Here is a 24709-nt window from a genome sequence, read left to right as displayed (position 1 = left end):
TGGGCTAGATATGTTTCAAGTAGGTAACGTCTTATTGAAATTGAGCTTTAGTATTAGTACTGAAGATACCTAAACGTAAGACCAACGGATTCCACTCAAGAATGCAACATCCAGAGAAGCGAGACTCTTAGGTAAGCATCCCAGCTCCCAGACCTCCCGTTCAATTCCAATCATCGGTTTAGTACCGACGCACCGGGCCCGGCCATAATCAGGCAGCTCTCCTCTGGCCCGCCGGAGATGTTCCTCGGGCCCGCGGCCGGCCGGACCGCTGCGCTGACCCCGGCAGATCACCGCCTGATCGGCAGGGCTCTCTGCCATGCAACACCGCTCGCCGGGTCGCCGGGTAGCGGGCCCGCTCGGCACGGCGCGGCGCGCCGCGGCGCGGCACCTCATTGGTGGACACGGTTCAGAGGCGCCAGCCATTGGTCCGTCGCCGGTACGGCCGCCTGACCGACTGACTGACACGGGCTGATCATAGACTGGCCTATCGTGTATGTATAGTGTTTGAAGCTCGCGATTCTCGGTGGTGAGCTCTGAGACGGTGCCGTATAGACAAACTCTTAATCGCGCAAAGTGTTTTGTGTCACAGACTGGAGCTATATCGATGCCGTAATCTCCTGAGTGCCAGGCTGTATACTGGCTTTTAAAAGCTGCATCAAATCGCTGTCTTATCCCCGGTGAAGACAGCTACTTCCGTGAACAGTGCGTCCGCCGTTCGCCGCTCGCTCGGTCCGGCACCGTCCATCTGCGCAACACTTTCCCCGACTGGTGCGTCGCGGTGGGAGGCAGCGGCGCGGAACTGCCGCACCGGAGGACTGGGACCCCACGCGGAGACACTCTGTTCTTAGCCGGGCGTCGGGAGAGAGGTGCCACCCCCCGGCCGCTGGCAGCCGCCCGCCGCCGCCGTTCGCGGGTGACGACTGTATTTCGGTGGCAGCGTGTGGGGCGGTAGCGGCGGATTCGGACCGGCCGCTCAGTGTGGGACGGGCGGTGAACGGGTGAGGAGGGCGGACGGACGGTGACGGTGGACTGTGTGGACGGACAGTGTGGACAGTGGACAGAGTCGTCAGTGGTGAGGACTGAGGAGAGACTCAGTCAGGAGTGTGAGGGACTCGGTCTGAGCGAGTGAGTGATGAGCCCCATTGGTTACTTTTATCAACTGACTGTAGCATTGAAGCGGTGATCAGTTTATTCAGACGTAATTCGACCCAGCTTCATAACCGTGGCTATATGTGAGTTCTGTAGGGACGTGTTAAAAACGGAGCGATCCGCACCATGGGCTCACTGAGGAAGATGTTCAAGACCCGCCTGCCGGCGCTGGCGACTCTGTGGTCGGCCAGCGGCGGACCTGGCAGTGCTGAAGAGGACGACGACCCTGGTGATGCCGCCGAGCTGCATTCTGTGACCACACACTCTCCGACCAGTGAGGGAGCCGAGCCGACCTACGGCAGGGCCGGCAAGCAGCCGGACATGACGTACGAGCTGATGCGAGAGTGTCCAGAGATCATTGAGGAGGTTGTAGAGAGGCGCTACAACACGGGCACCATAGTTCGTCCGCATCTTCGACACGGTCTTCGGCGTCTCTCTGTGCAGGATGTGTTTGAAGAAGGCAGCCTAGACGCAAGACACGCTGACGCTGAGTCTACAGAACTCGGTGGAGGAGTAGACACAGCAGGAGCGGGTAGTGATGAGGGCCGCGATCGCACCGGAGAGTCGACCAGCGACAGCGGCCTGTCCTCCGGAAAGGGCAGTGACGCCGGCGACACGTACGCCGTCCCCAAGAGCGAGACCTACGAGGTCCCCCGCGCCGCCGTGACCCAGCCTCCGGCAGAGGACCCCGGTAGTGGCTCCGAGGGCCGGCCGAACGGAGCAGAGACCGAGAACTGGTCCTGCGATAGTGTTGGTGAGCCATCCTCAGACAGTGACGGCGCAAACGGTGGAGCGGAGCTCGATGGGTGCTACGTGGAGTGCCTCCGGGACCCGCCCGATGAAAACGTCTATTTAGAGCCCAAGACGGTGGAGGAGATTGAACGAGACAGGCAGAATATGTTGAATGGAGGGACATCGCAGGTGGCTGAGGGCAACTCATCCTATTCAGGGGGTGTAGGACAGTCATTCTTTCTGCATCAGCCCGAGACGTCTGGAGGGGAGACCTATTCTGGTAGACTCAGCGCATTGCCGCACAAGGCACGCAGTCTTCAAAACCTCCAACAATGTTTCATCCAGGTCCATAACACCGAAGCACTAGCAGTCCCCAGCACAGACCGCAAAACGCACACAAGATCGAAACCGAATAAGAAACGAGACCGCTCTTCGAAGAGCCCTGTCGCAGCAATAAACCAATCAATCAACGATAATTTCGTACTAAGGCCGTCGAAGCAGTTCGAGACATATGGCCACGGTGTGCGCTCTTCACTATCGTTCCGTTCCTCGTTATACAGTACGACAGCTACGTGGGACGCCGACAGACAGCCCTGGGACGGTTACAGCGAGCTGACCTGTCCGCCGCCAGCGCCGGAGGACCGCGCTGAGGAGGAGCCCCTGCCCAGCTCGCGCGGCAGTACCCTGGAGCGGGGCTACGAGCGGCTGCCGCTGCGCCGCCACAGCACCGAGCTGCAGCCGTCAGAGCCGCTGTACGCCAACAGCGGAGAGCTGCAGCAGCTTCTGGTCCAGCAGCTACGTGAGCAGACACAGCCCGCCGAGCCGGCCGACCAGCCGGACGGGCCCGCCCCGGGGATGGCGCACATCGCACCGCGGGGAAAGAGACGGCGACGGGGGCGGATCACAGCGCCTGTGGACGCCGCCCAGGCTCTGGAAACGCACCCCGAGCACACAGAGACGCCCTCATCACCGGCTGAGGCTCTTCTTGCGCTCAGAACCAAGGACTCCAAGTTCGCGTGTGTTCGCATCAAGCCGGCCACCAGAGGTCGAGGCACGATGCGCAAATCGAGTTCTATGAACGACATCGGCCCGGTGCTGTTTACTCCGCCGCCGTCGACGCCGGCGCATCCTGCAGTCCACACTCGTCTGCCGTCAGCAGCTGAGAGCAGCGACCAGCAGCCTCTGGAGGAGGCACCCGCTGCTCCGGCCTCCCCTGTGTCAGCGGCGCCCCTGTGGCTGACCCTGGGCGCCCTCTGGGTGACCGTCTGCGGCTGGGCGGGCGCCGCCGGCCGCGCGCTGGGCAGGGCGACGGCGCCCCTCTCCGGCTGGCTGGGTGTCAAGTACATGAGTCTGCACCGGAACCACCCGTGGCTGCCAGACCTGGTGGACCAGCCGGACCTCGACTACTGGATACAGCGCACTAAACAGGTGAGCAGCCCGACGACTACTGTATACAGCGCACCAAACAGGTGAGCTCCGGACCATAACTGGATACAGCGCACCAAACAGGTGAGCTCCGGACCTTGACTACTGGATACAGCGCACCAAACAGGTGAGCTCCGGACCTCGACTACTGGATACAGCGTGCTAAACAGGTGAGCTGCGGACCACTACTTGATACAGCGCACCAAACAGGTGACCTCCGGACCTTGACTACTGGATACAGCGTGCTAAACAGGTGAGCTGCGGACCACTACTTGATACAGCGCACCAAACAGGTGACCTCCGGACCTTGACTACTGGATACAGCGTGCTAAACAGGTGAGCTGCGGACCACTACTTGATACAGCGCACCAAACAGGTGACCTCCGGACCTTGACTACTGGATACAGTGCACCAAACAGGTGAGCTCCGGGGCCGTGCCTCCACCGAAAACTGTCGCCGAAGATGCATATTATTATGCTTTTACGTACAAAGTGTATATCATTTAAAACCTACTTACGCAGTCGTTTAGAGGGTAATTGCAGGCCCTTGCAATTCAATAATATCACCGTAGTGGCTATAAGCTGCTGTTTAAAACTTATTATATGACTGACACGGGTGCATTGTGCTACCGGAGAATCATCAGGAGACTGGAATGGGGAAATCATTCTGCAGCAGTCACGGTTTCCGAAGGCTGTGAGAAAAGAGAAAAGCGCCGGTGCACAATAAACACAATTGCCGATGACAAACACGAAAGAACTTATCTTCATGAATGGTGATGAAACCTTTCAAACAAACCATGTGAAATATGTCCCTGTATCACCTTCCTAACGAGTCCGACGCCTGGAAGTCAGGGAACCGTGAAATCCCACAGCAGGGCCAATTTAATCCCCGTCAGCTCATCTGTTCCCCTCGACTTTCTCTGACGGATAGTCCTTTGTCGTGCCATCTTCAATCCTGAACAAACTGCGCCGTGGAAGTGAAAATATCCACGAGGTATCCCCGACGTCACAGCTAAGCCTAGCTCGGCTCTGTGTCTCAGTGCTCGGCTCTATTTCTCGGCGCCCGGCTGACCCGTATTCGGCCGTCGCGGCAGACGATAGCTCACGGAGCGTTCTCGATAGATCCCTCCACCAGCTGACGCCGCGCCGCTGTCGCCGCCGCCGCGCCGCCACCGTCGCCGATCTCGCCGCCGCCGGTGTGGGGAGGCGTATACGCCGCACTGACCGCGCCGTAACCGCCTCGTGCGCCAGATGGCGTCCCAATTAGTGCGCCGGTCGAAGTGAGTCGTGATGCGGTTGGTGTGCGTGCTCGCCGCTGGGTCGGAAAGCCGCCGGGATACGTGAGATCCGACCCGTACACCGGTCAGCGGTTTTGGACCGAAATACGCCACCGATAGTAGCTCAGGCTGTGGCTTAAACGTGCCAATAAAACACCTCTCAGAGATGAGATCGCTGACCTGAGGTCGGTCATCTCACACCTGCGCTCAGTAGGTCTAGATTTCACATTCGTGTGACGCAGCTACACGGATCTGTTGAGCCACTTTGGCCCTACCGATACAACAACACGCTTACCGGTCATTTGCACAATGCGTCAGCAACCAGGTTATCACTGGCTCCATCTTCTGGCAGTCACCACTTTATGGGAATGCTCGGTGTATCGGTTCTCAACGTGGCCACAGTTTTAGCTGCGTGTCGCGTGATAACAGCGACACCGAACTGCTCGTGCATACCCAAACATTGCTGGTGACATCAATGCATTGCATTCCTGCCGAGTCATTCAGCCATTGACTAGCCACAGCGGACCGAAATGGATTCGTGATTGTAGGCTGGAGACGGATTGTGTCGATGAGATAATGGCCACGAATTGGCTGGACAGTTGGATTTGGGAGCGTATTGTCAATTCTGGTCAACACTGGCACGGTAGTGAGGCACTGGTCGACGGGCCGCGTTTTGCGCCGCTCTCTGACCACTGACGCACAGTTCTGGAGCATCGTCACGCCTGTGGAGGTGGACAATCGGCCGGCCACAGTGGCCCACTGACCGCCAATGACTGCCGGACGGCGTGCCGCCAGCTCCCAGCCGAACTGAATTGTCACTGTCGGCAGTTCCCAGCCGGGGCTGTGTGGTCTCTGTATGTTTCTGGTCTGAATCAACTGTCATAGCCGTCCGATCACACTGGGTGACTGAACTGACAGACGGCAGAGGCTCCAGTCTAGCAAGACCGTGACAGTCGACTGTTCCCAAGGCCTTATATGTAACTGTTCCCATAAAGTGGAGCCCGAGGAATCACAGTCGGTCGTTTCAACTTGGCCTGAGCCGTCGCCTGTCACCACAGGCTGCTTCCACAGTCGGACCGACCTCAGCCTTCGCACTGTGCCGTTCATGAACTGTCATTTCTCTCGCTGCCACTCAGTATCAACTGTCATCACAGTCTGTTCCCATTCCCCACTGTCGCTCCCATCCCTCTCAGACTGAAGTATTACAGCCGGTTGTCGTCCGTTCACGACCGTCCGGCTGCCGATGTCACGGCGGCCAACTCACGACTCACGAATCACGAATCACGACTCACGCCGAGCCCGGGCGTATAATTCCCTCGAGAGAAAACGTGGCAAATAGCCAGGCAAGGTTCCCACGGAGTTACTTGTGTGTTCTCCTGATTGCAAAAGGAGAGAGCTTACTGATGTGCTTGAGTTAGCATGGACCCACCTGTTTCAGTGTTCAACCAGCTTGGCGCTTAAAGGTGGGAACTAATATTATTCGTAATTTGAACGTCCCTCTTCTTCAATCTTCATGTTGTTTTTGGTTGAAAACAAAACTGGGGTATACCATGGCTCTTAAGCATAAACGTTATCTTAACTAATAAACTGTATCTAAACGTTATTTGACATACCTTTAACTCTGAAAAAAACTGACAGTAGTTATAAAATGCTTAAATAAGACACAAACAATCAACATATTCCTATAGTGGACGGCTCCTATCCCGTCTTGTACCCCTCCTGTCCAATACCCGCCCAGCACCTCCATTGACCCGTGCAGCGGCATCCCGCGCCGACCAGCCGACTGGCCCAGCGACCCGGCCCGGCTGACACGCACCTGTCTGTGTAATCTCCATACCGGGTCGCGGCCAGCGCGGCATGTTTACGGCCCATTACCCCGTCCCATGCGGCCGGACGACCGCCGCGGCCGAGCGGGGTCAGCCAGTTTCCGTGCTGGTTATAGGTACACGGGCCATCCACTGCTGGAGCTCAGTGGAGCGTGAGGGATCGGCTGGGACCGGTGAGGAATGGGTATCATTAGTATAAGCCGCAAAGAAAGACGATTGTAAATGATCTGGAAAGAAACAGAGCTATAAGGTGTAAAAATGAATGTCATGTATAATAATCGGTTGGGCTAAAGTCAACTCAGTCACGAACAATAAAGTTGATCATGATCCTATTAGTTAACACATAAGCAAATGAAAATTGTTCCTGATATTTGACCTTGTCTCGTGATTTAAATTGGATTCTGCACTTTGCAGGGCTTTTTCACCTGGCGGTTGGGTATCAGATTCCCACTTAGGTATGTAGGTACTTCTCATATTTCCATCCAATCACCAATCTCCCATGAAGATATATGACTGGTCCACTTCGGGCGGCGGCTGCATGCATAATGCCGTGGCACCGCTAAAAGCAGCCACTTTTTTATCCGTGTCGTGTGCAATGATGCGTAAATAAATATGTGGAGACGTTTTATAGGTTTTGCTTTTCCGTTCCTGGGGCTTTGCATTTTTCGGCCGTGGCATGCCTAAATTTGATTTTAGCCTATCACGGTGAACATTGAACAGGTCAGCCCGTTAAGGTCAGTCTAGTCAGCCCACCGCACGTGCTCCGGAGGAGCTACTCAGTACTCACGTCGACTGATGGTCACCGCCTAATCTGAAACTGGGGTTTGTTTGTTGAAATATTTATACGTCGGGATGAAATACCAGAGGAATTTTAGTTCAGCTTGCTGCTTATCCAGACCTATGCATAGGTACCGCTGCTTATCCAGACCTATGCATAGGTACCGATGTCTATGATTAGTCGATCAGGGCCTCGGCATGCTAAAGTCAGTGACTTTAGAATGAAGCTGGGTCACGAATAGCTACCGATATGATATCGATGATAATTTTTCTGATGTCGCATCCGAGTCTACCAGATAACATGCGGAAATGTAGGTACCATCATGCCGTCGTTTAGGCAGCTGCACATTATATCTAATGTCGATTGTCGAGTGGTCAATAGGAAGTCAAATGGCTAGTCATCGTATATGATCGTTCGATGGACTACGTCGTTTGGGCCCGGCTGCTCCACTAGATGGCAGCTCCGCCTGTCCCTCGCCGGTCCAGAGTGGCGCCACCTGGGATGGAAACGCTCCGACCTCCTCCTGAATAGTACCGCATCTTCGCCGGTAGGTGGCGGGGCCGGCTTTATATTGGATGGTGCAGTCCCAGATCTGTCGCCGTTAAGGAGCCGGTGTATGATTATTGGCGCCTGGCACTGGAGCATCGTTCGCGTCACGACAGGCGTTACTTGGACCTAAATCAGAACTTGACGAGCTAATATTTAGCCGATGTGAACTGAGGCTCCTATGACGTCTCTCGTTACCAATCAATCCCCTCGTTCATATCATGCAATAGCAGTATGTCGTTTTGAATGGTCATGAACCCTTTTAACTACCAGGAAATTGATGAATGCATGAGCTAACATAGCGAGGCAGGCTCACATCCCTGGGACACGCCGCATGACACGCCCCCTCGCCGACTTCACGTGACCTCGACCTCGACCTCTTCCACCAGCCGTGACTCGGCGCTGTGTTAGCAGCTCTGAGCAGCCAGGGCCGACGGTTTCTGCACCTCATCGCCGGCTGTTTCATCCCTTCTCCGCAGGTGTATGTATATTAAAATCCAGCTATCCGCAGCGCTGCCGCTGTTCTGTGCCCTCTGGCTTTGGGACGAGGAAGACGTAGACATCGGCACCATATTCGTTCGATTGACCGGCTCCCTTATGTAAGTGCTAACGGAAACTTATGCCTGTGAGAGACCTTTGATTACTATGGCTCGTTGAAACAGAAGTTTCAGATGATTGCCTGTAAATAAGCCGGAAGTTTTCTGATATTGTGCGTATCCGTCATTTATACGTGGTTACTCGACGTTTGTTTTCATGGAAAATAAAACGTTAACCAGGTGGCCTTAATCATTTCTTCCATTGTAACGGTCAACCTTTGACGTTCCCTATAAACATTTAGATTGCAAGCAAAATTGTTAGAACAATAGCAATATTTAGCACATGCTTGGTGTCAAACCGTCCCTATCACCGTGACGAATCTCTGGCGCTACCGAGATGACCTGCTGATTTCTGACGTCGACTGTGTCGAGGAATCCGGTGCCGCTGTAAGGCACGCACTTTCGCCAGCCGCCGCCGCCGCCGCCGCCCACGGCAGCCGCCCGGGAGCCGCCCGATCTGCCTGCCTCTCCCCAGTGTGGCTGGCGCAGGGCGCGGATGTGGGCGGTTTCTCCAGACAGTGTAGTGAACGCTGCGGAGTTGGGCTCTAGTCGGACTGTGACGGACCAAGTGACGCGTTCTCGTCACGGGCGGTGTGGTATTTTGGCGTGAAGGGTGTCGTGACTGTGTAGTGAAAACCTAACTGGTTACATGGCTGAAGCTCGGTACGACACTCGACGGTCGGTGTGGTTGGGAAGCTGTGACAGCTCCGTGACATCTCCGTGGCAGCTCTGTGACAGCTCTGTGACAGCTCTGTGACAGCTCTGCGACGGTAGCTGTCACCCGCTGTCAGCCATGCCGCTGCTACGCGACAGACGTTCCAGCAGCCGGGCCTGCCTCCTGTCCTGCGGAGGGAAGGTAACTCGAAATTAAAACGGCGACATTGGGTGGGGCCTATGGTTGGACTGCGAGTGGTTGTTTCGGATTAAATTGATTGCTAGTGTCTTTGGATTTGTTAATATAAGTAGGCTTTTGATGACGGTTTTCGATGATGCTGCATAACTGGATACAATTTTTCGGTTTTCCAGCCGTTCGCTTTTCCTGCTCGCCGAAGACACTTAAACTGAAACTCTAGATGCATATTTGTGACATTTTTGTAATCACTCCCATTAAACAGAAGGTTATCGGCAGGAGTGTTATGGATAACAGACTTTGTTTTTTGATTGAATGCAGCTTCAGAGCAATAGAAGCCAATGCAAACCGATGTGCTACCAGTAGCGGTGGAACACCTTCAGTTAAGGGGGGGGGGGGGGCACTGCCGACTTTTGGTCCCATTCTTTCCATGCAACGCCCATAGGGCTAATGTTAACCCTCGCCCTGGCAGGGCATTTTTCATAACACGGCCTGGCAGGGGGGGGGGGGGGTCGATGCGACCCCCCCCCCTCGCGATTGGCTCCTATGGCACCTAGAAACACCAAATTTGGTAGGTAGGTGGGCCCCCCGGAGTTCTCGCCCCTGTGCAAATTTGGTTGCTCTAGGTCAATATTTAGGGGGGTTTTGGGGGGTATAGATGTAAAAATTTCGCTAAAAACAGGTCAAAAGTTTTTCGCCTATAACTTTTGATCTAGTTAAGATAGAGCAAAAAGAAAAGCACCAGTGAACTCAGCACGTCAAGGCGCGTCGAATGATATACTTTTTAGCTTGCTTAAGTGTACTTAAAGTTTTTCTTAAATTTTAAGTAAACTTAAATTAATAAATTAAGTTCAAATTAACCAAATTGCATCATATCGCATATCATTTGATTCGGCTGATCACCAGGAACACAATGATACCATTTTTTAAGCTTTAGCGTCATTATGTGCCAAGTTATTGGCAAAAACGTCATTTGACCTCAGTTGACATCATTTGACCTGACCCATGGATAAGTACACCAAACAAAGAAGCACCAAGTGTCCTGCTGTTAAGTACCGTGGTTTCAAAGCACAAAAGTGATAAAACGAAGCGGATATCTCCAGTATTTTCCGAATTTAGTATTTTCCCATAGGCTTAACATTACGACGTAATGACCTCTAACTGACCTCAGGTCAGTGACCTAAAAAAAACCGGAATATATGTTATACAACTCGGTGAACTTAGCACATCCTGAAAGTTTGAAGGAAATCAGTCGAAAACTGTGAGTTGGACAGGTGCATAAAGAAAATTGAAGTTTGACCATGACCTTGTACCGGTTTTTCTGACCTGGTGACCTGACCCAGGGTCACCTGGACCTGAAATTTTCAGGTCATATGTAAAAAGGTTGCCCCATAGGCTGTGCTAAATTTGGCGGCGCTGCGCGCCGCCGTTTTTACGCTATCTTCGAAAAACCTTAGGGGGGGTCGCATCGACCCCCCTGCCAGGGCGAGGGTTAAGATGTCAAAATCAAGGGAGGGGTGCGGTGCCCCGGTGCCCTCCTCGTTCCGCCGCCTATGTGTGCTACAGGCTACTTTAACGATCGGAACGCGATCAAATGGCATTCCGAAGGCACCATACATAAGCATTGCATTGTAACCATTTTACTTTAAATTGTGCTCCATTCATATTATTTCCTAAATATTTACCGAACATAAAATAAATGCCGTTTATATACTGATTAAAATATGCCGTTGATGAGTAGCCACATGCATAACCTTCGAGTTCGAGTGTATCAACAAACCAACTTATGGGAGCACTTTCGAAATGAAGTAACGAAAAATTTCCAAATACGATGCAGAAGCTGTGCCAGGCACGGCAGGCACGGAACTCGCCACTTATTTCACCATACGACACCCGCATCGCCCAGGAAGGGCGTCGAACCGGTTTAGTCGGAGTGAACCAAATCTGTAAAACCCCCGAGTGCCATCTCGGCTGCTGCTATTTTCACTTTCGACACCTGTTGTGCCACCTTGGTGGTGTTGAGAGGGAAACGCCGGACCGGTCCTCCGAGCTTGGATCACCTTTGGTGAAACAAAAACTGGTTCAATCCAGACAGGCATGAAATGGTTCGCAAAATACTAGAAAACCAACACATTCTCTGAATGTAGTAACCAGCTCCTGCAACATGTACAACACCTTCTTTTCTGTTGTGTCATACTGGCTAGATAAGTGATGTTATGGCGAAGTTGTGGCAATAAAGAAATGCAGAGCGGGTGGACGGTGGTAATGGGAGACTTTGAAAGACTGACAACATGATACTTGCAAAAAGTATTGAGCCTGCATTATTTAAAATATTTGAAGTACATCTCAGCTCTACAAAATGTTTTCACGGCATGAAGAACCGGAGGCATTTTCGCTTTCAATAAAAGGTAATATGCCCATACAAACAGACGAAACGTCTTCTCCTAAACCAACATTTCTCTCAATATTTCTCCTAAAAACAAGACCATAAGTGTCTAGATTCCGACGCTGGGGGTCAGACCTTATGCGGGCTTCATGTCATCGGCAGACCCCACATCGTCCCAGTCAGGCCGTCAGAGAGGCTGTGTGTAGTCGAGACACGTCCGGCCACCGCCCGGGCGGCCGCGCCGGCCCCATATGCCCTCCCAGACGGGAGACTTTCTCCGTCTGCGCCCCGTGTCAGCCATTCATCACTGCAGCCGCCACGCGCTCAGAAGCTGCGCCAGTAGGGCTGATTCCGATCTGGTGTGAATGTCTGAATGGGTGCGGACATTGTAAGGTGACATTTGAAAGCCGGGGAAAGAAGCGTTTCTGATAACGTATGAGGATTTCTACTTTACTCACTTATCCTGGATAAGGCAACTGAATATGCTCATTCGCACATTCGTCAGTCTCTCTCTCGCCCGCGTTTCTGGGAAGAATCTAATCTGCGAAGTCATGTTGGTTTGTAGCACATCGAGCTCATTGTTCAAATATATAGACATTTACCCGCCATAAAATAACAATACACGCTCGGGAAGTGTTCAACGATATCTCCGAAAGCTTGTACCTATCTTGGCACTTTACGGTGAATGCTTACAAAGCGCATTGTAGGGTTCATCTATTTAAAGGCCCGACAGAACGGGGAAGCAAAAACAAGCATATCACAAGTATCCACGCTTTCGTTTCTCGTTACATGTCTATTTCCATTCGCCGGAAACTGACGCGCAGTTTGTGAGGACCTAAATAAAGAGCTATAAACAAACTATGTGCCGCGAAAAGCCGTGTTTACTACTAACGAATGACATGCCGGAAACGCTGTGCCGTCGACCCTTGACGTGGACAAATTAGGAATGGCGGCGTTAGTTTTTCAGACTGCCCCACAGAAGAGTTTTGGCCTTGCCTAAGATCCCAAATGCGCAATCCCACTCACTTTTTGCCCATTGTGACGAAAGGCAGGCGGATATTCTCCCCAAACCGCGATCCTTTCGGACACTTTAATCCTTGAAAGTCGGGTTAGAATGGGTCGTAAATACTCGAACAACGACAGGGGTGTGACGTGTTCAGCTCAGACGGAGGGTCAGAAGTGTGTCAGGCGGGGCAGTGGACGTCGAACCTCTTATCTAGCAGAGTGCCCCGGGCACTCACTGGCCGGCCCAGTACCAGCCTGGGCGGCGGAACACCCATATTCATAGCGGCGCCGCGGGACGCGCCAGATGCAGACTTTCTCGAGGGTCATGCGGCTGATCGGTCCGGTGATGGTGCAGGAATCCACGCCCAGACACGGCCCCGGTGCCGGGCCACCGAAGGGAAAGTTAGATATGCCCGGGGGCACAGCCACGCGCACAGAGGGTGGCGGAATGGAATGAGGGTTTTGGTATGCATCAGGGATATACCGTCTAGGGTAATAAGGGCAGCAAGTCAAATAGTGTGACGCATCGTTCCTCGAGGTTCTGATCTGAAATACCGGGCGACTGCTGACATTCCGATGAAGATGTCCAGTTCATGACGAAGGTAGACATGTAACGCGCAGTTCACTTCAATAATATTTGTTGTCAAGGACCTTTAGCTTATAGCGGTAGACGGTAGTGTGGTTTTTGTGTGACTGTCTGTTCTCACAGTCTAATATATGAGTTTCTTTTGTGCTTTACAGGGCAGTAACGGATTCGAAGAGCTCCGGAAATACATCAAACATGGTGGCGACTTTTGCAAGGAGCTTGCATCCATCTTGCAAGAAAGGTGAGATCTAAGAAACATGTATTTGCTGTGCAATTACTCTATGTAGTCTGCTTGCTCACAATCTACATCGAAATAACTGCAGGCAAAGTATGACTTAGGGGCTAAGCCTCACAAATACATCCAGCTGAAATGTCACATGACCTGAGAACGGGCAGTTGGTGACACCAGGATCCCGCTGTGTCCCATGACCTCAGGTCTGACCTGGAGGTCACCTACGCCCGCGGCCTGCAAAAGCTGGCGGCCAAGCTGCTCAAGGCCTCCAGAGACGGCTTGGGCAGCGTGAACCAGGCCTGGCAGCGAGTCGGAACGGAGATGGAACACCAGGCAGACATCCACAAGTGAGACAAAATGCCTATTAAATCCGCAATGGTAAACGTTATCTTGTACTTATGTTATTCGCACTTATTGATTTATTTTGACTTTTGCCTTTTTAGCTGGATACAGGTGGGCAGAATGCCTATTTAAAGCAGTAAACGGTGGTGAAACAACTGTGGATGATCGACTTTATGACGATCGACTTGCCGGCTGGACTTCTATCATTGAACACGAGCTCATGAGCAATGAGCATGTCAGGATCCTGTATCGATGACCCATGAGCACAGCCGATGTTTCCTTCAACCGTCTCCTGACCACGCGCTCGTTTCCGTCGACATAGAACGCTGGCGGTCACCTACACCGAGGAGCTGGTGAAGCCTCTGCGCGGGCTGCTGGAATCTCAGCACAAGGCGCGCAGGACCGTGGAGACAAACGTCGATAAGACGGCCAAAAACCTGGCCGAGTGGCGCTCTGCAGAGGCCAAGGCCAAGAAGCTCTCCTACCAGTGTGCCAGGGAGAACGAACGAGCCGAGGAGCAGGCGCTGGAGGCGAGACTGGCGCACGACAGCGCCAGAAAGGACGCGGGGAAGGTGAGGGATCTCAACGGATGATTACATATACGACTGAAGGTGTGATAACTGATTCCACGGGCACGACTGATTTTTATGCTAACATGTTCATTCAGAAAATGACGTTTGGTTGCTGATTTGATCGAGTTTCCACGACATACGATATTGAGTAAATTGCGTAATCAAATCTATTTTGATGGCGATTTATTTCCTATTAATTATTAATACGGGTTGTCTCACATTGTATCCATTAATGCCGCTAGACGTTTAATTAGCTGAGAGACGTGACTGTGAATTATCATTACGGCAGGTCGAGAGTCGGAGACAGAAAACCGAGAACGCCCTGGCCAAGGCGGACACCGAATACTACAACTTCTGCTTACGAAGTGAAAGAGCGCGGTAAGCGATAACGCCTTTTTTGTTACTGATTATAGCACAAAAAGCTGTAAACGTCTACGTTCATTATCAGTAAGCTATTGAAGACGACCTTCCTGTATCAAAAGGGCAGCAGGTGTTATTAATCTGACTTGAGTATATCTGCGATCTAACCGAAAAAAATATTCCAGACTGGAGTGGGAGACGGCCCTGAACAAGGGCAGTCAGTGTTTCCAGCGTCTGGAAGAGGAGCGACTAACTCGACTCCGTGCGGCGCTACAGGCCTACCACCAGAGCCTGGCCGAGCTGGCACCGAAAATAGCGCAGGTGCGAACGATTCCCCTGCCGACTGCGTATTCGCTAAACACCGAGCCATAGCCGACCCTCCCAAGCAGTATAAGTAACTGATGAGTGATGGTCCTTACCGGCGTACTTCTTTTATACTTGCGGCTCCAATCTCAACAGATCTTTTTTACGAATTCAAGGCTGATTAAGCTTTGTCATGCAATGTTAATGGTACAAAGTTCAATTTAGATATGCAATAATTTATGCCCGTCTAAATTTTGATCGATAAAATTACATACGACATTTTTGTTTAAATCCGTTTATCATATATCCGTTCGAATCCCGAGTCCCGACTGAATTAAAACTCATGAAAACCATCACCCACCACTATCAACAGCTCTAACTAAGTCACTGTAGTGCCTACTTTCTATACAAAGTCGTGTGTCTGACCTAGCCTGCCGTCCGCCGCAGAGCGCCAGCCGTCTCTCGGAGCCCGTCTCGGGGGCGGACGTGTCCCAGGACGTGCAGACGGTGCTCCAGGTGAAGCGGCCCGACCAGCCGGCCGAGCAGCTCCTGCCCGACTTCTACGCCGAGGATATGACCAACGCCATGAACAGGGACAGGAGGAAAAAGGTACTATACGCCTGATATGATTTGGCTGTGTGTCAACAGTGAGAATGCATATCAAATAGTGTGTCGGCTGTGAGGAATGCATTACGCTTTTAGCAAACGCCCAAGCGGGATAGCTTAGGAGCGAGCGCTTTGTCGATCTATGCATATCGTATTCGGCACAGCCATGCGGCACAGTCTATGTCGCAGGCGCTCAGTGATGCCCTGCGGCACAGTCTATCTCGCAGGCGCTTAATGATGTCCTGCGGCACAGTCTATGTCGCAGGCGTTTTATAAGTGTTGCGGCACAGTCTATATCGCAGGCGCTCAGTGATGCCCTGCGGCGCAGTCTATGTCGCAGGCGTTTTATAAGTGTTGCGGAACAGGCTATGTCGCAGGCGCTTTGGGAAGTTTTGCGGCACAGTCTATGTCACAGGCGTTTTGTGAAGCCTCGCGGCAGTCTACGGCGCTTTTTGATGTTGTACCGTGCAGTCTACGTAACATGCGTTTCGTGGAGTCTTGCAGCACAGTAGATGTCACAGGCGTTTTGCTGAGCCCCACTTTGCTGGTGATCCCGTATGATGGGGACATTTTTCTGACGTTCTTTTCTGCGTTCCTGTTTCTAACTCAGGCTCTGGAGCAGTTTGCGCGCCTTCTGGAGCAGGATGTCGGCCGGGAGAGGAGGGGGAAAAGCGGCGTGGAGAACCTAGCCAAGGCCATGAAAGAGTCGCCCCAGTTCAGCACCGAGAGCTCTCAGAAGGACGTCAAGGAGAAGCTGCAACACGTAAGTCCGTGGGCTTGTGGCGCTCTAGATTTGACAAAAGCATATGCCCATTTAAATTTGATTTATTGTTATTTTTTTAGGTAATTATTAGGATTATTATGACTATTATAGACATTTTATATTCAGACAATGCCGTGTTGTGCCGTGAACTACTAACGGTAACAATCCCCCCGTCTAGACCGGTGGCTAATGGATAACTTGATTTCCTCTGTGCCCATAGCTGCGCTCCACGCTAGCGTACCTGGAGGCCAGTCGGTTCAAGGTACAGGCGGCGCTGGCGGAGACGGAGGGCCAGCCCCGACCTCAGCACCCGCTCAGCCGGCATATTCAGCAGCTCAAAGACCGGCAGGGCATGGTCCAGAGCGTGCTACGGGTGAGACAGATACCACACCTCGGACAGACAGAGCATGGTTCGGAGCGTGCTACGGGTGAGGGAAACTTGGAAGACAGGAACGTCATAATTTAGCGAGTGCTAAGACTGTTCAGCAGGTCAAGTGCAGATAAGACGTACTGAAGAACGCCCCCAAGTGAAATGCATGCAACTATGCGTCAAAGCAGTGCTCCAGAGTCCTGAAAATAGTACTGAATTCTGAGACTGAGACTGACTGTTCGAACTGTGCGCCTGTGCCATAGGTACCGAACTGGGTGAACCTGGAGCCCAGCGACTCCTCTCCAGACCACTCTCCCGCGTGGAGCGCCGATCGTGACCGGGGCACGGCCGACGGGACCTCCCAGAGGCCGCCATCAGACTCGGGTGAGTTGTGGGTCACTTCGCCATAATAAGCGAGAGTCAGAAATGGAAGCTTGTTGAACCGAGTTCAGAGTTTGTGTAGCTTGTCAATAAATCCATTATAAGCAATACCTTTTCACCGTAACGAATAATTTCTGTATGGCTGGGGGGATCCGTGCTATCGCAAGTTATATCGGACGTGGCTGCGAAACTTCTCTCGGTACGAAACTTCTCTTGATCGGAAGAAAATCGGAGGGATGAAAAAGAAAGAGGGGCAAATCGGAGCTACGTTGTACGTAAGTTGTTTCGCAGCGTTTAAATGCCAGTTTTACTACGATTTAAATGCCAAGCAGATCAGCTGACCTCGTAGTACCATGTCGATAAGGTCGAATTCCCCATACGTCTATAGTGTAAAAGTGACCCCTATTGCAAAGGGGCTGTCAGGGACATCTCCTCCTCTGTAAATTTTGAGGGATCATGTGTCGGCATTCCCACGTTCGTTTCGGAGTCCATCTGTTCCATTTGGAGCCCGTCAGTTGTCGTCAAGAGTTGGCGCAGCGAGCGCCCCGAAGACTGCGTCTGCGCACGAGGCTTCGCGATGGAGGAGTATTTTGACGAAATCGCCCTCGCTGCAGAAGAAATAGAGGGACTTGTTGAGAAAGAGGAGGCCGCAGTGTGCCGACGACTTTAAACTGTACGCCAACGCCAAGACCAAGGCAATCAGGGGGCGCTCAGATGATTGGGAGGTTTCGATTGATCAGGGACCCACCAGGTGACCAGGGAACCCTCTGATAACCAGGGGTCCTTCCAATAACCAGGGACTCCTTCAATAACCAGGGGCCCCTCAGTAAACGTGGGCCACTCAGGTTACTGCAAGAGACAGGAGTCCCTTATAACCAGGGACCGGCAAGGTCCCTCAGGTCCGTTTTTGACAAAGCTGTTATTGATGTCATATGCGAGCCCTTTGCCACCAGCAGAGGGCCCTTTCAAGCCTTTTTAGGGCCGTTTAACGTCTCTTGACTTTCCTTTGAGGCTAAGGGCCTCTTCAGCAGCCGAGGGGTCTTTGAGGCCTTTTGAGAGCCTCTTAAAGTCAGCTGAGGACCGTTGGACGCCATCTGAGGACCGTTTGGGGCCTTCTGATGGCCAGTAGATGCCAACTGAGGGCTCTCTGACACCAGCTGAGGGCACGCTGACACCAACTGGGGGCCTCCTGACACCAGCTAAGGGTGCTTTTATATTTGACACGAGCTCAGGGCCCTTTGACGCCCTTTGAGACCTTCTGAGGTCCGTTTGACGCCAGCAGAGGACCCTTTGGGGTCATATGAGGGCCCTTTGCTGCCTTCTAAGCGGCCTTTGAGGTTTTTTGAGGGCCGCTTGACGCCACCTGAGGACCGTTGCGGTTGGACTCCAGTTACGGACCGTTTGAGGCCTTCTGATGGCCATTTTGCGCCAACTGAGGGCCCTCTGACACTAGCTGGAGGCCCTCTGACACCAGATAAGGGCCCTTTAAGGCCTTCTGAAGTCCGGTTAACGCTAGCGGAGTGCCTTTTGAGGCCAAATGAGGGCCCTTTGAGACCTTATAAAGGCTCCTTGAGGCTTTTGAGGGCCGCGTGACGGCATCTGAGGACCGTTGTACTCCAGCTGATGACCGTTTGAGGCCTTCAGATGGACTTTTGGCGCCAGCTGAGGAGGGCTCACTGACACCAGCTGGGGGCCCTCTGACACAAGCTAAGGACTCTTTAAGGCCTTCGGAGGGTCGTTTGACGCGAGCTCAGGGCCCTCTGACGCAGGTTTAGGGCCCTTTGACGCCCTTTAAGGTCTTCTGAGGTAGGTTTAACGTTGGCTGAGAGCCCTTTGAACCCATCTGAGGGCCCTTTGAGACCATCTTGTGGCCCTTCATTCGGCCATCTGAGGGCCATTTGACGCTAACCGAGGGCCCTTTGAGACCATCTGAGGACCCGGTGACCCCATCTGTGGGCCCTTTGAGGTCTTTTGAGGGCCATTGAAATTTCACCACAATACCCCTGGCTACGCTACTGGGCATTTATGGACTCGTATGGGCCTGCTGGGGAACGAGATGGGCCTTCCCGGCCTTTTCAATCATTATTTCAGTTCATTTTACATGGTCTTCGGCGGTCTAAAGATTAGGGGCCCCAACTCGAATGGGGGGAGGCCCGTGTGCCCTCTCCTGTGTGCGGCCTTGCCGACACTACAACGCTTCCCCTCCCTCCGCCATAAACGCACCGCTGCACTGTTAGGCGCCGACAAATACGGACCGGCGCCGCAACCGGCTCCCCCGCGGCCTGCCTCGCGTTGACATAGCCCTTCCCGAACACCAGTGTAACCCCCACGCGGCCTAGGTATCGCCGCGCCCACCTGTCCGCGGCGCGGTCTCTGATGGCGTATCGGATCATTGATGGTGCGATACATGTTTTGGTCAGATTTTCGCAATTAACGCGAAAAATTGCCCAAAACACTTTAAATTTCAAATTTTGAATTTTTTTACAAAAATGACGTGAAAGTGACCGTTTTCAACGTGTAAATTTAAAACGCTCTAGCGCAGCCATTTTTGAAGAAATAGACTTCAAATTTTGCACACGTGTTCATTCTGTATGTTTTACCTTGTCTCTCAATTAATATCCCACGGATGAATTATTCATATATTTTTGAAGCTTTTACAGACGGCGCAGCTCTTATTGTTCTTTGTCCTGCGCAGAGCGCACCTGCCCACCTGTATGAGGTTATTGTGGTATCTGTTCTCCAGATGAGCTGAACACAGAAGACAGTCCACCTGAATCCACATCTGTCTCGGCTGTGACGTCACCGCCAACAGCTGAGCCGACCTGTGACCCGGTCAAAGACCCGCCCGAGGGGGCGCCATGCCGCGACCGGTATCAGGCCATTTACGACTACAAGGCCAACATGAACGATGAGCTCACCATCCGAGCAGGTCAGTCACGTTATAACTCTTATTACATTTAAAACCGACATGAATTCCATTCATTTATTTCGTATTTACTTTTCAGGCAAAGATAACATAACTTAATTAATTTCCTTAAGGCAGACTACCTTCGTATATCAGTCCAGTTGTAACTATTGGAAATGCAATATAGACAGTCGATCTAAGTAACCAACACAACGGTAATATTGCCGGTTTCGGAGTGCTTTATATGAACGCAGCAGCTGCTCCTTTGAGACTGACACTTAGCCGTCTCTGGCAAGGGACATCATCGAGGTCCATGACCGTCAGCCGGAAGGATGGTGGCTGGGGGAGCAGTTTGTCCCGTTGACTGCCATAATGACTGTCGCGCTGACCCTTGACCGCATTTTAACAGGTGACGTCATTGAGGTCCATGACCGTCAGCCGGATGGATGGTGGCTGGGAGAGCTGCGAGGCACCATCGGCATCTTCCCGGCCACCTACGTCCGACAACTCATCTGATCGAACAAAAAACTCAGCTGAACGCCGGCTGTCTAATCGACTGCCAACTCATCTGAATGACCGGCAACTCAGCTGACTGAACGACAGCTCATCTTATCGAACGATAGCTCATATGACTGACAACTGACAGGTCGGTTAGGCAGATGATCAGACAGATGGTCGGATCGACAACTTTCTGATTTGATCGACCGTTGATCTGTTGGGAACGGGGACTTAGCTTACCGTACCGACAGCTCGATAGATTGGACTTGCAACTCAGCCGATCAAGTCTAACTAGTCTAGTTGGACGTCCTCTGACCGAACTGGCATCTCATCTGACTGGACCACAACTCATTGGCCGGATATACAGCTTGTCTGACCGGACCAATAGCTCAGACAGGTTATGAGTCAAATGTTTGATTTAATTGCGCGAGCAGTGCCGTTTCTTGAAGTGACAGAACTTATCAGTGCGCCAACTGACTAAATAGAGAAATGGTTTCTGCTTTTGGTGTGGAAGTGTGATCTGCTCTGGTTCTACTAGCTTAGAATATTGGCTGATCAGACTAAAATGATCTTATTGACAGTCGTTTAGGCGTGCAGATCAGAGACCTCAAAAGGGAACTGAACAAAATATCGTAATGACTGGATGTTTTGTAGACGATACTTTTTCGTGAGCCCTCGTGTCTTGCTGTTAACGTGCCACTTTGTTGTGCTTTTGTAGCCTTTCTGCATGCCTATTATATCAAAGTAAAATGCAATATGCATATGTTCTTTTGTATAAATGTTGTACTTGCAGCATTGCAGTGATAAGACAGGGACCAAGTGGAATTGATTGGCGAAGCGCTTCGCAATGCAGTAAGGCGACAACGCTGAGCCTCAATGAATAACATACTAAGTTGTGTATGAATAATGTCAGACTATACATGGATAATGCCTCAAGTCTCAATAAATGGTTCAATCTATGACATGCATATTGCATAAGTATAACGTGAAATGAGGTAAGCTCGTCAAATTGCGATTGAAAAGATTAGAAGTGCGTTGCGCTTATGGGAGCTGTCGTGTAATCTTATTCATAAATAATGTCAACGTTTGATCCACGCAATATGAGTTAATTGCTTAGTTTCCCTAAAAATTTGCTTTTTTGATTATGTGATGTATATTAACATCGAATAACATCTTATGAATGCGGTGTTCTAATGTCAGGTTTTGTAAATAGCAAATATAGCTACACTACAAATACGAAACTGTGTTGCAAGGCATTTTTCTATAAACTGCGATTTCTTCAAATGTGTGCAAAACGTACCTAATCCACACACACTTAGATCAACCCTGCCTACATACCTAAGATTATGATAATGCAAATTCAACACAACAAACCGGTCAACATAAACTCAATTACTATGCAGTTTTGCTAGCGAGAGGAGGCAACAAGCTACCATTAGCACTGTCAGCGATTGTATACCCAGGACCCGATACGGGACCGACTGTATAAACACAGTTTGTGCACGATACGAATGATCCGACTTCCGAACAATATATCCGAAAGTTCAGCGCAGCTCATTTGCACGTCTTCAATGTGCAGATAAGTGAAAAGTGAAATCAGGATGCTGTGTGCAATGCAGGATGTTATCTGCTGAGTGCAATGTGCATAACAAGGTCATACACATGGCCTATGGGGTGCATAAGTTTGATCGGCCTCGAGTTTTCAATGCTTTCTCAGTGCGCCTGAATCAGGTGTTATTGATTTTGTAGGTTAATCAATTCGCTTCATTCCTTCCTGATATCCAGGAAGGCGCTAAAACAAAGACGTAGCGCTACGATACCGTTACTTGGATAGATGAGCCAGACTCTGTGACAATTGAGTTTCATGACATTCGCCAGCCGTAAAGAGGCGTCAAGAGGACCGGCACTTGGTTTGTTTATCGAACCGCCCTGTATCCACGCGGCGCGGCCTTGAAGTGGGTCTGGTCGGCCGGCTGGTGGTCGGAGGGGAGGGGTGTCTGGCACACCACTCTCGGAGGGGGCTCACTGCTCAGTGACCGCGGTCGATCCGTCCGAGGTGGTCGCTGGGAGGGTAGAGGAGGGTTTGGTCAGTGGTACTGAGAGGTGACACAGCCATGAAGCTAGTGCAGTGTTCGCATGGCGGCAAGGACCACATCGGTCTGCTGTCGGCAGACGAATCGACCGTGAAGCTGCTGACCGATCCAAATCTCCCCAACTCGGCTGTAAAGCTACTGCAGCTCGGATCACGCCAGCACGTCCTGGAGCTCCTCAAGGCTGCCGAAGCCACAGCCAATGCCGTGCCTCTGTCAGAAGTCAAGCTTCTCGCGCCGATCACCTCCCCCGATAAGGTTCTCTGCATCGGGATGAACTACGTGGACCACTGCGCCGAGCAGAACATGCCTGTGCCCACCGAGCCAGTGGTGTTCAACAAGTTCCCGAGCTGTATCGTGGGCCCGTCAGACGCCATCGAGCTGCCCTCTGCCGTGACCTCACAGCTCGACTGGGAGGTGGAGCTGGCAGTGGTCATCGGCCAGAAGTGCCGAGATGTCAGCCCCGAACAGGCAGACGACTACATCTTCGGCTACACGGTGGCGCACGACGTGTCGGCGCGCGACTGGCAGCTGCGCCGGAACGGCGGACAGTGGCTCGTCGGCAAGGCGATGGACACGTTCTGTCCTCTAGGACCGTGTATCACCACGGCGGACAGCCTGGACCCGGCTAATCTGTCGCTCTGGTGCCGGGTGAACGGCGAGACCCAGCAGCAGGGCAGCACGGCGCAGCTGGTGTTCGACTGTCGCCAGGTGGTCTCACACCTCTCCCGCAGCGGCATCACCCTGCTGCCCGGAGACGTCATCCTCACCGGCACGCCGCCCGGGGTCGGCGTGTTCAGGAAGCCGCCCGTCTTCCTCAAACACGGAGATGTGGTCGAGTGCGGCGTGGAAGGTATCGGCACCATCACCAACAAGGTGGTGGCAGTCTAGGGGGACAGACGGCACCGGGGAGGAGCGGAGTGGTTGTTGTTGCTCATCCTATGCAGTATTCACTCGAATGGCTAGTGACTAGTGAGCCCGCTGTTATCCTTTTTCCATATACGATGTTTGACTTGACCAATACAATGTGAGAGAGTATCATTGTTTATCCACTTTGTTAGATGCTCAGACTGAACACCTCACGGATAATGGAACTCAAAAAGGGCCATCAAAAAGTACGTTTGTCACTCGTCTTCAACAACGTTCACCGGGCAATAGACACTACACAGTCATTTGACCATAGGCCTCCTATGGTCCGTTTATGTTCCCACCCAACAGCGGTGATTGATTTGCTCATGGTCCGAGGTCCAACCGAGATACGAGACACGCCTGTACCCTGGACAGACATGGTCCAGACTGCACAATGCACATCAGTGCTCGAGAAGGCTAACCTTGCAATATATCAATGTATTAGTGGTGTGAAACCTGGTGGCTTCATCTTACCATGGGATGAGAGCATTGAAAGAACGTGCACATAGGAAATTGCTTATTATTATTACATAGACGTATTGATATAAATGGGAAAGGCAATGGGAACGTGTTGTTTTTATATTAAAATTGGCTACACATGTGTTTCGGGAATAATCCATTGATCACACCATATAAAAGTAACTACCTATATCGAAATACAATCGAGGTCGAACGGGGTCGAATGGGGACGTTCACCCCATTCGACCCCGTTCGACCTCGATTGTATTTCGATATAGGTAGTTACTTTTATATGGTGTGATCAAGGGATTATTCCCGAAACACATGTGTAACCAATTTTAATATAAAAACAACACGTTCCCATTGCCTTTCCCGAAATTGTTTCTAAAAAACATTTTTGTTGCTATGGAGCTAAGGAGCTTAGAGTCAAGGGGTTAAAGAGCTAAGAGCTGCCCCGAAACGGCATTGTAACCGCCTTTTTTAAGTCTATATAACTTTGCTGTTTTTGGGACTATTTCTGGCTATTTTCTCAGCAGCTTGTAGATGCCTCTGACACTGGTTTTAGGGCGTAGCAAACGGTATATGAGACGAGCCGGAGCGCAGTCTTCGCCCTGCCGTGGAAATAATGCGAGCTTACATACGCACCTAAGCTTACCTAAGCACCGTTCGTGTGCAACGTCCAGTATTCAGTCCAATTCAGTCAGTGCACATTACATGCGGTGCTAACGGCGCGTACCGTGCTGCTACCTGCCGGTTCGCAGTGC

At 51.8% G+C, this 24709-nt stretch overlaps 2 protein-coding genes across 3 annotated transcripts; both read left to right on the top strand.

The window, feature by feature from the left end:
• The first annotated feature begins 1014 nt into the window (after window positions 1-1014).
• LOC122381678 lies at window positions 1015-21736 on the top strand. Its single transcript, XM_043366145.1, has 12 exons — window positions 1015-3309; window positions 13311-13396; window positions 13591-13734; window positions 14052-14301; window positions 14591-14679; window positions 14847-14982; window positions 15412-15573; window positions 16181-16333; window positions 16554-16706; window positions 16967-17087; window positions 19828-20013; window positions 20399-21736. Exons 1-12 carry the CDS (start codon window positions 1276-1278, stop codon window positions 20503-20505), a joined length of 3621 nt encoding a protein of 1206 aa, XP_043222080.1. The 5' UTR covers window positions 1015-1275; the 3' UTR covers window positions 20506-21736.
• A 401-nt stretch (window positions 21737-22137) lies between these two features.
• LOC122381703 (fumarylacetoacetate hydrolase domain-containing protein 2A-like) lies at window positions 22138-23608 on the top strand. 2 transcript variants are annotated; one of them, XM_043366192.1, is made up of 2 exons: window positions 22324-23274; window positions 23344-23608. In XM_043366192.1, exons 1-2 carry the CDS (start codon window positions 22602-22604, stop codon window positions 23466-23468), a joined length of 798 nt encoding a protein of 265 aa, XP_043222127.1. In that variant the 5' UTR covers window positions 22324-22601; the 3' UTR covers window positions 23469-23608. The 2 variants fall into 2 exon arrangements, with proteins under 2 accessions (XP_043222126.1, XP_043222127.1); XM_043366191.1 differs by having other exon boundaries at window positions 22138-23606.
• The last annotated feature ends 1101 nt before the right edge of the window (window positions 23609-24709 follow it).

This window comes from Amphibalanus amphitrite, unplaced genomic scaffold (genome assembly GCF_019059575.1).
Source record: "Amphibalanus amphitrite isolate SeventyFive unplaced genomic scaffold, NRLGWU_Aamphi_draft 000125F_arrow, whole genome shotgun sequence".
Taxonomy (NCBI): Eukaryota; Metazoa; Arthropoda; class Thecostraca; order Balanomorpha; family Balanidae; genus Amphibalanus; species Amphibalanus amphitrite.
Note: the sequence above shows the minus strand (reverse complement) of the source record. Positions and strands in the feature narration are given on the sequence as shown.